Source organism: Eleutherodactylus coqui, chromosome 11 (assembly GCF_035609145.1).
Source record: "Eleutherodactylus coqui strain aEleCoq1 chromosome 11, aEleCoq1.hap1, whole genome shotgun sequence".
In the NCBI taxonomy this organism is placed as follows: Eukaryota; Metazoa; Chordata; class Amphibia; order Anura; family Eleutherodactylidae; genus Eleutherodactylus; species Eleutherodactylus coqui.
In genome coordinates, this window is record NC_089847.1 from 131,310,626 (window position 1) to 131,321,383 (window position 10,758).

General features: G+C 43.3%; 1 protein-coding gene across 1 annotated transcript in view; it reads right to left on the minus strand.

Annotated features, from left to right (window-relative positions):
• The window catches only part of LOC136581799 (vomeronasal type-2 receptor 26-like), a 43,984-nt gene extending 35,517 nt beyond the window's left edge, over positions 1 to 8,467 (minus strand). Inside the window, exon 1 of the mRNA XM_066582422.1 lies at positions 8,375 to 8,467. Coding sequence (XP_066438519.1) covers positions 8,375 to 8,467 — 93 coding nt within the window. The remainder of the gene's footprint in view (positions 1 to 8,374) is intronic.
• Positions 8,468 to 10,758: the final 2,291 nt, after the last annotated feature.

Below are 10,758 nucleotides of genomic sequence, written 5' to 3' on the forward strand. Positions count from 1 at the left end.
TGAAAATTTTTAAAAAGCTTTTCAAAACATTATATGGTACTTTTAATGATATGGTAAAAAATACAACTTATCCTGCAAAAAGACAAGCCATCAAACTGCTATGTTGGAGGAAGCATGAAAAACTGATGGCTCTTGAGAAGCAAGCATGAAAAAAATGAAGACTCCCCAAATATCTAACAGTAAAATGGTTAATTTCCCTGAAGGCCATTTTCAAATGTTGGCAATTATGTCCTTTTGAAGTCAATGGATAGATGAACTGCTGTACTGAATCATGTGCACGGAGGACACTAGATGTTTGAATTGTATTAGCATGGTGTGCCTGTTTGATGCAAATTACAGATGTAACAAAGTTTAACTTGACAATTAATACAGTAAATAAACTGCAGCGCAGAACATTTTCTTGTTTTTCAAAATATTTTCAATGGATTTTGGTAAAATTACATAACTTGTTCCTGCAAGTTATCAGCGTTAGATTACATTTTGCTACATCTGTATTGGTGCATCAGTATGATATCCATGAGGAAACATACAGACGAGATAAATGATTAACATGCCTTTTCTTTTCAATTTACACAATATTTACTCATTTCTACATTTGTACTCTTTAAGACACTGCTGATAAATCTTGTCCTTTATGATTTGCTTCAAAAACCTTGTGAAGAGCTCAGCGCTGCACCTCTCTATAGTACAGTGTATCACATTTACTTACTTGACACAAAACATGGATCTCATAAATGGGTTTTCTGGTATTGAATTTTGCCCAATCAAGCAGTGGACAGAGAATATCCCTCCGATGATGATGTCACCATCCTGCACATATTCATAGTCCTCATAAGCTGGGACAATTTGCAGGTTACAAGCTGATGATGGATTCTTGGTTCCAGAGCTGCAAGGTGTCACACACAGCAGTAGAATCAGCAGCACAAGTAGTAGCATTGCCAATGAATCAAGAGGTCCTGTAAATGTGGAGATTCTATCAGCAGAGAAGTATCACAGGTTCTGTAGACTCCACAGTGACTGTCAGTGTAAGGAGCCTCAAACTGAATTGTCAGACATCTTATATAGCATTCAGCAACATAGAGATCTGATATTAGCTTCTACAGACAACAACTGTGACTATTCTTATTGTATGTAATGTCTGGAGGAAAAGCTCAAAAATACATTTCTCATGTTCTTTTTATCACTCTATTTTTTTCAGATATAAAGATGATTAAAATGTAGACAATGTACAAATAGCATGCATCAGTAATGCAAGAGTGTTGTGTGCTGTGTTGGTCATGGAATGGTTGTGCTCACTAGCACACCATTTGGTCAGGTTTAGTATTGCAAGTAAAACCAATTGAGAGATGAGTTGTTTGCGTTCACAAGATCCCATTTCGATGGATGTTTTTTTTATCACACCATTCTTGGTATACTGTCCATACTGTTCCACAAGAAAGACCACAAGGTTGGCAGTAAAATGCTGGCCCTGGCTAGTCTAACACCGACGACCAGGCCTCATGGGAAGATGCTCATATCACTGGATTTTGCCAGGATCAGTGGACACAGATCTACTGAACCACAGACTAGTCTGTCTTTGGTCAAAATCTTGAAATGAGACTGGAAGTACCCTGCACTTCACCCTTCAACCCTACCAGCCATGGTGTAGACTTTGCTGAGGCGGGGGGTCCCCAGGTCGGTTCATAGAAAGTGGTCTTAGTACTATCATATGTAATGCTGCAAAAAGCCTAGATGTGATAGCTGAGGGAGTGAACAGGAGCGCAGTCAGGCAGTCTGTATCAGGGCAGCTGGCACACTTTAGCACAAGGAACAAGCCAGAGGTCACGTTACGGAGAACAGGTTCAGGGCAGTAATTCAGAATAGAGCTCAGGGCTGGCAGGGGAAAATTGGTTGAAAATTAGTTACACAAAGAAGAAAAAACTGTTTAAAACCATTAAAAACCAAGAAAGGTAACACATGCAATTTTTAAAAATTTTTTTATACAATGCAGTATCAAAAGTGAATCATTTTCAATTATAATATGACCTTTATGGATATTTAAAACAATTATTGTCAGTCCATGTGTCACATCCGCCAATCACACCTCACCATAGCACAGTTGCAGGGTGATGTTTACACAGAACGCAAACAGAATATACCAAAACTATGGCGGACAGTGAACACCACTCCAGGAACTAAAGATGGAAAAATCTGTCCCTTACCTAACAGGGAAATAAGGAGACCCTGCCTACAAGCAGAGTCATTGTCCTGATAAGGATAGCCCCGCTGTCTTTTCCTTGGCCGGGACTACCCCTTGCAGTATATATATATATATATATATATATATATATATATATATATATACTGCAAGGGAAGAGGGAGTGGTAGAAATGTAAAGCTCTTCAAACTTGCTTGGTAGAGCAGCCAGCAATCTCTGCCTTGCACAGTAACAGGGTAACAGGTCAGACCCTGTGTTGTGGCCACCATGCCATGATGCCGTTGCGACTGACAAGCCGTGACAGTACCTCCCCTCCAAGGAGGGGCCTCTGGACCCTTAGGACCTGGTTAACCAGGATTCCATTTATGTAAGTTCTTAATTAATGTCAACCACTGGAACCCACGTCCTCTCCTCAGGACTGTACCGTCACATCTGTGCAGCACACAAGCACCTCACTCAGAATGGATGCAGGTTGATGTTAACAACTACAGTAGCTGATAGATTATTGCACTGAAGAACAGTGAGCACTACAACTGAAGTACGTAATCCAGATGGAAGGCCCGTGCGACACCAGAGTACAACAATCACCACGGCAACAGAAAACGTACATAATGTAGAAAATAGGCACACATCGCGCTATGCTGAATGGTAGCACTACTCCAGGGAGAAGGAAGTCTGGCCCTAACCTAGCAAGGGAGGTGAAGGGTCCTCGCCTTGAAGCAGAGTGATTGTCACGATAGAGATGGCCCCATGGTCTTCATCCTGGGCTCTGATTGTCCCAGCAGAGCACAGCAGAGCTCCAAACTCCAAGCTCTTCACTATGGAATAGAATAAGAAGCACTGAGCACAAGGTGGGGTGAGAATATAAAGCCACTCTGCACCTGAAAACTGGCAGACTGAATAGAAAACCACACCTCCATCCTACTCCCAGGCATGACTAATCCAGCATGCACCCATACAGCAAAGACAGACAACACCAGCAGTCTCTACACATGGTGCATTAACCCTTAAAGGGGTTGTCCCGCGGCAGCAAGTGGGTCTATACACTTCTGTATGGCCATAATAATGCACTTTGTAATGTACATTGTGCATTAATTATGAGCCATACAGAAGTTATAAAAAGTTTTTCACTTACCTGCTCCGCTGCTGGCGTCCTCGTCTCCATGGTTGCCGTCTAATTTTCGCCGTCTAAAATGGCCTAATGGCCAAACTAGACGCGCTTGCGCAGTCCAGGTCTTCTCCTGTTCTCTATGGGGCTCAGTGTAGCTCCGTGTAGCTCCGCCCCGTCACGTGCCGATTCCAGCCAATCAGGAGGCTGGAATCGGCAATGGACCGCACAGAAGAGCTGCGGTCCACGGAGGTAGAGGATCCCGGCGGCCATCTTCAACCGGTAAGTATAGAAGTCACCGGAGCGCGGGGATTCAGGTAAGCGCTGTGCTGTTCTTTTTTTCAGTCCCTGCATCGGGGTTGTCTCGCGCCGAACGGGGGGGGGGGGGGGTTGAAAAAAAAAAACCCGTTTCGGCGCGGGACAACCCCTTTAATCTGCATAACAAGGCGACAAGTCTTGGCCTGTGTCGGGACCCCTGTGCCACTACATTGTCACGACCAACAAGCCACGACATGTACTCTCGTCATATCCATCAAAGGCTTAACCATCTCCGAAAATCTGCGTATAAACTTTCGATAATAATCAGTGAACACCAAGAATCTTTGCGGGGCCTTTAAATTCTCTGGCTAAACCCAGTCCAAAACAGCACAGATTTTCTTTGGATCCATTTTAAAACCATCTGGGGTTATAACATGCCCAGTAAAGTAACCTCCTGTATGGCAAAAATACACTTCTCCACTTAAGCAAAAAGGTTGTTTTCACGGAGAGCTTGCAGCATCTGTCAAACATGCGAAACATAACACAAAATGTCCAATGAACTTCCAAAGTGCTTAATTTAAGAAGGCCGGAAACACTGCGGACGCATTAGCCAAGCTGAAGGTCTTTACTAGATTTTCAAAATGCCCTTCAGGAGTTTTGAAAGCTGCTTTACATTTGTTCCCCTTTCTGATCCGTATTAAGTTAAATGCCCCGTGCAAGTCCAATTTAGAGAGCCAGTGGGCACTAATTACCTGGTTAAATAAATAGGGAATGAGTGGTAATGGTTAAGGGTTGTATTTAGTGATCTTATTAAGTTCTTTAAAATTCAAACTTGGTCAAAGACCCCCCATCCTTCTTCTTTTCAAAGAAGAAACCAGTGGCTATTGGTAAATTGGATGGACATATATGTCTCTTCCTCAGACTGTTGGCAATATAATCCTAGAGGGACTGTCTTTCTGGACCAGACAAGTTATACATATGACTCTTTAGTAACTTGCAGTCCGGAATAACATAAATAGTACAATCCCACTTTCTATGAGGTGGTTAATTAACTACTCCTTCTTTAGAAAATTAGTAAGTAAACTCTTTGGTAAATTTAGGCAATTCTTTCGTTTGTACAGCAAAAATATCTACTGCCATGCAATTATGTCTACAGGAAGGGTTCCACTTAAGGATGACCCCTATTTCCCAATCCACCACTGAGTTGTGCAACCTCAATCATGGCAAATCCAACACCAACTGTGTGGGGAGAGACTCCATCACAAACAAAACTATTTTCTTAGTATGAAATAATCCAATTCTTAAACATCAGAAACTAAAGATTTTAAGCACTTTTGGGACAGAGTGGACTCAATGGCTGACACAGATTTCAGACAGTCCAAAGGTCTAATATATAGCCCTAGACATTTAACTACCTTATGATGAATTAAATTGTTTCCGGTTCCACTATCCAAAAAACTGTCACCGGACAGCTACGCCCAGTAAGAAGTATTTCAGCAGAAAGGACCAGCCTAAATGATGATATCCAGGAGATTTGCAGGCCTAGAGGAAACTTCCCCTTAACCTGCAGGCCAACTGGTTTCTCGACTGAGATCACCGAAGAGGGTACACTGGAACAAAGTAACAGTGACCACTGCTCCTTTGCTTTCCCCTTCTCTCAGCTCCACCAGATAATGAGCACACTTGCATGGGTTCTTCGAGATCAGTGGATTCTACGGACTCTATAACTCGCTGAGCAATCCGCATGGCTAATGACATGGCTTCATCTAGATTTTTAGTTGCGAAATATAAAGCCTTAAGGCGTTTAATTTTGTTACATAGCACAAAACATAATTGGCTCAGCAATTCAGGGTCATTCTACTGGATCTTGGTTGCCCATCTGCAAAACTCAGCGCAAAAATCTTTAATGGATAGCTTTCTCTGACATAGCCCTCTAATTTTACCGTTAGCCAGAGATACCCTATCAGGGTCATCATAGAACAGCCCCAAGCCAAAAAAAAAAAATCACCACAGATGAAAAGGTCTCAGTAGTGGGTGGTTTCTTCTCCATCTACACAGCTCATATTGGACAAACCATCAGGGGATTTGGCTTTCAGTACCATCTCTATGCCGATGACACCCAGTTTTACCTGTGAAATCACATCACCATTTCTTCAGAATGCCACTGACTGTCTGTCTGCTATCTTTTATACTATGTCCTCTTTCTACCTAAAACTGAACTTCTCAAAAACTGACCTACTCGTATTTCTGCCCTCTGCTAACCAACCTCATCCTGAGATCTTCATCTCAGTGGGCGGCACCACAATAACTCCCAGACAGCATACCTGCTGTCTTGGCATTTAATTTGACTCTGATCTCCCCTTTATCCCTACATTCTATCTCTTGCCCAAACATGTTAGCTGCACCTCAAAAACAATGCCCTTTTCTCACCATGGACATGCTAAAAATGCTCACTGTTTCCCCTCATCCACTCTTGGCTCAATTATTACAACTCACTGCTGATCAACCTCCCCTGCGCCAAACTCTCCCCTTTCTAATCCCTCCTGAATGCTGCAGGCAGGCTCATCTTCCTGTCCAGCCACTACATGGATGTCTCTGCCCTGTGACAATCACTGCATTGTCTGTCTTTCAAATACAGAATCCAATTTAAACTCACCACCCTCATCCACAAAGCGCTCCATAGCACCGCGCCAACCTACATTGCCTTCCTCATCTCAATCCACCACCTAGCCTGTGCCCTCCGCTCCCCTAACAAAATTAGATTGAGTGCACCTTTAACCCGAACCTCTCATTCCCGGATACAAGACTTCTCCAGAGTAGCACCAGTTCTCTGGAATGCGCTACCCAGTCATACCGAATTAGCCACTATACTGCTCAATTTTGACCATTGTCTGTGTATAGCATTCCACACTCTCCATTTCGCCAGTCCTTGCACATCTCCAGCCCCTTTACCTTCTGTATCACTGTATTATTTTTTGTAGTATGTAAGCTCATTGGAGCAAGCCCCTTACCCCTACTACTTCCCTCAATTGATTACTACATGTAAACATTGTTTGGTTTCTGTTCCACCTCTCTTGTAAGCGCTTGTAAAGATTATTATTATATTGTTATTACATGCATAACCCTATTTAGGTTGTGAGAGAAATTTAGTTTGGTTCATAGACTTTGGTTCCTTATGATGATCCCTTTAAGGCATTCAGACAGAACACGATACCCTGCTCATGAACCATGTACAGACTTGTTAATGATGTACTTTTCCAGAATGTGGAGACACAATTATTTCCCAATTTATCTCAGAAATGGTATCAGGATACTGTTAGAATTGCTTAGTGTGTATGGGTTATCGTTTAATTGTTCTGTTTACACGACATCTGAAAATTCCAATGTGTTTACGCCAAAACTGATATCTTAAGCCTGAGAAAATCATTTCGTAACCAAAAAACGTATATAATCCTATAGCTTGCATACGTGACATTTGTATAATCTTTCCCATATCTATATAATGGTTACGCCTTTCCTTTCCTCTTAATAAAACTACGGTGTTGGGTGGCTGGACTTCCAGGAACCCATTACCGATAACTGGATTTAGATCTCTTGTCTAGGTTTTTGGTTAACGGCTAAGTCACTTGTGACTCTTACTTATTGCTTTTACCTGATTTAGGTGTACTTCAACAGTTTGGAGGCCCCAGCGAGATGCTATTCCTTTACACTTACAACTGAACGGGGAGCAGCGGCCTTCTTCTCTCGGTCGAAGCAGTACCCTGGGGCAAGAGATTTCTCTTGACTTCTCCCCAGAGAGGCGGTCGCCTGCGGTGTCAGTGTCAGGTGTACAGCTTCAGCATTTATGAACTTGCTCCCTATCAGGTAAAATAATTTGTTGCTTCTTTGTCTTTTGTCTGTTTCCCATAAACTGTCTACCTCATTTACACTGCTACTCGTTCTCTCCTGTCAAACAAGCTGCACAGTGTAACTCTTCTCAGTTCCTGTCCTGCATTCATGCTTTAACTCTTTCCACACTACACAGTGTCTTGATTTCCTGCTCCACTGTTTCAGTTATACCACTCTGCATTGCTTTGCTGTAATTTTTCTTCCTGTACAATTATGTTGTGTTAATTTGCATTATGCTTAATATCACTCAACACCCATGTGAGACAGCTCTAAAGTGGGTGGATCCATATTGTGCTGAACAGTGTTTTCTTGCATTTTGCCTAATGTTATTGATGACAGTGTGGATTGTATACATAGTTTATAAGAATCATAGAGCAGGTTTCCTTCCTCACATTTGGTTCTTTTGAAGCTTGCAGGGTTTGTGACTTTTGTATCTGTACAGCCATCTTAACTAGAGTTTCCTCTTCCAGCCCTTTTGTGTCATGTCATATACATCCTAATATTTCTTCCCGTTGTACTTATTATTTTAACCATCAGTTCTACCTTGAAATCCCATGTCATGTGATTCCTATCTTAAGTAGCGAAAGTCTTTGGACTAATATAATTGATAATCACTGGTATATTCCATATTGGATAGATGAGCTTGAATGTCCTAATAATTTTGATGCTTCTGAAGGAGATTCCAGCATCGACACATAAGTTGTGCCATTGTTGTGCCAATTGCTGGATAATCTGCACCTGCCTTACCCACGGTTTCACTATGACTCTACGGTTTTTGGCTACCGATAGAGTGTAGGTATACGTAACTGGGCTCTGGGAGAGCCGTCCACTGACAGTTGCTGGAGAAAAGGTTTTGCACATAGCTGGATATCCAAAGACTGGACTGGGTCTTCCTGCCGGATTGCTATGGGGGTGATACTTACCAAACTCAACAGAATGTCAAAGTACAAGCCCACAATTGTTGATTTGGTAAGAGTCACGTTTGGGAAGGCTGCGATGAAGAATGCTGCTACCATATTGCGTAAGGCTGGAATGCCGAGAATGGGTTGCCTTGATTTGCAGGCATGGCGTGATTTTGCCCTAAAGGAAGCGCGTTGGATCGCCTTTAATGGTTTTGGGGCACAAATTCAGGCCTGGGTAGATGCTTTTTTACGATTTGATCCCCTTATCTCTGTAGATGACGATCTGGAATTACGTCCTAAAAAGAGTGTAGTGCCCCCCACATCCAATCCTCCAGCTGAGCCTGCAGTGGAGGCACATTCTACTCCGATTAAACAGGAGGCTTCGCCCCCCAACCAGCAGGTTGGGTTTGAAACGTGTTTACGACCTCTTTCCTCGTCCACACCCTTTGGTTGCAGACCAGGTGACAGCCTTGATGTTACAGGTATTCCCATCCAGTTTGAGGGGTTCATACAGCAACCCCCTCAATACAGTATTTCTGGTTCCACTGGCTCTACTGGGTACACGTCACTACCTAGTCCATCTGTGCCCACTTTGTATCCGAGTTTACGGGATTGCATTGTGTGGTCACAGAGTAATTTACAATCTCCCAGTGCTGCACCCCGCCCCCCTTACATGTTTCATTCGCTCCTAGCACAGGGCATAAAAGTTCACCATTTTCGGACAGCAGCCTGTGTGAACGGATGGATACACTACAGTTGAATATGAGTAATTCATCTGATCCACAGTCTCCCACAAACAGTCATCATCACCAGAATGCTGCTGTATCACAACACATACAGAATTTGTACATCAGAAGAGTAGAAGGTGACAGCTGGGCTGTATCTCCTCAACCATATCAACTTGGAGATGCACCCTAGGTGGATCCTGAAAGCAAGGAAGCAGAAAGAAGGGAAGAAGAGCAGAGGGAGGGCGGGCAACCGAATAACAGACCTACACGATCTAATTCTTGGGTTTGTAAATGTAATAAGACCTTACCTAGTGTTGCAACCTTTCACCCATAAAGCGTATCCAGTCATTGTACAGTCTACAACACATTCTGAGGAGGGACGCGATGTTAAAGAAGTTACGCGTTGGTTTAAACCGTGGAGTCAATCAGAACAGCTGGTCATGGTTAGCAAACTACCGGATTGTTATAAGAGCCCAATCGGCTTCTATAAGCACATAGATCGTATCCAGAAAAATTATGATGCAACATGGAGGGATTTGTCTGGGTTGTGCTCTCTTGCCACTGGTGCACCAATTTTAACCAAAATTCATGCTGTTCCAGCAGGTGATGACATTGATGACATGCCAGAGAACAAAAAAAACGAAGAATCTGGAGTTCAGTTTGTTAAACGCTTGCATGCTTTAAGTAAGCAGCATTGTAATGAACTGTCACCAGGTCTGCCAGAAGCAGTTCAGGGACAAGATGAGTCAGTTGATCAATAACATGCCCGGTGTGCTAAAATATTTACCGATCAGGAGTATGATATTAACCCTGTCTCAAGTAAAGATGCACAATTGTTTCGTACATGCTTTATTAACGGGCTACGTGAGGATATCAAGACTGAGTTGAATGAAGTGTGTCCAGAATGCATGTACACCCCCCTTGAACAGACCCTCGTGGTAGCCAGAAGCATAGAGGACAAATTTAATAAAAAGAAATTGAAGAAGAGTCAAAAACAGTCGCCGGTAATGATTTCTGTAGCTGCCCCTCCAGAAATGGTACTGTCTACAGTACAGGGTAGGTGTACAGAATGTAAGTGGAAATGCTCAAAGAAGAAGCAAGGATTACGATACATGTGTACATCATCCACAGCCAAGGAGGGAAGATGCAAGGAGGGCTGGTGTGTGTTTTGGCTGTGGAGGAAGGGGACACATGAAGTGCGACTGTCCATCAAGGAGAGGCCAGGCACACGCTCAGCTTCTTGGCATAGAATACCCCCAAGCAGACTAGGATATGGGCAGCCCCACTTTGTTTGTTCCACCCAAACCAGGACCACATGCAAGTGTGGAACTGATGCTCCCACCTGGAAACAAACAAGGGTTCATGATTAGAGATGAGCGAACGTATTCGTCCGAGCTTGATATTCGTGCGAATATTAGGGTGTTCGGGATGTTCGTTATTCGTAACGAACACCATGCGGTATTCGGGTTACTTTCACTTCCTTCCCTGAGACGTTAGCGCGCTTTTCTGGCCAATTGAAAGACAGGGAAGGCATTACAACTTCCCCCTGTGACGTTCAAGCCCTATACCACCCCCCTGCTGTGAGTGGCTGGGAAGATCAGATGTCACCCGAATATAAAAGTCGGCCCCTCCCGCGGCTCGCCTCAGATGCCTTGTGAGTTAGATGAGGGACAGTGC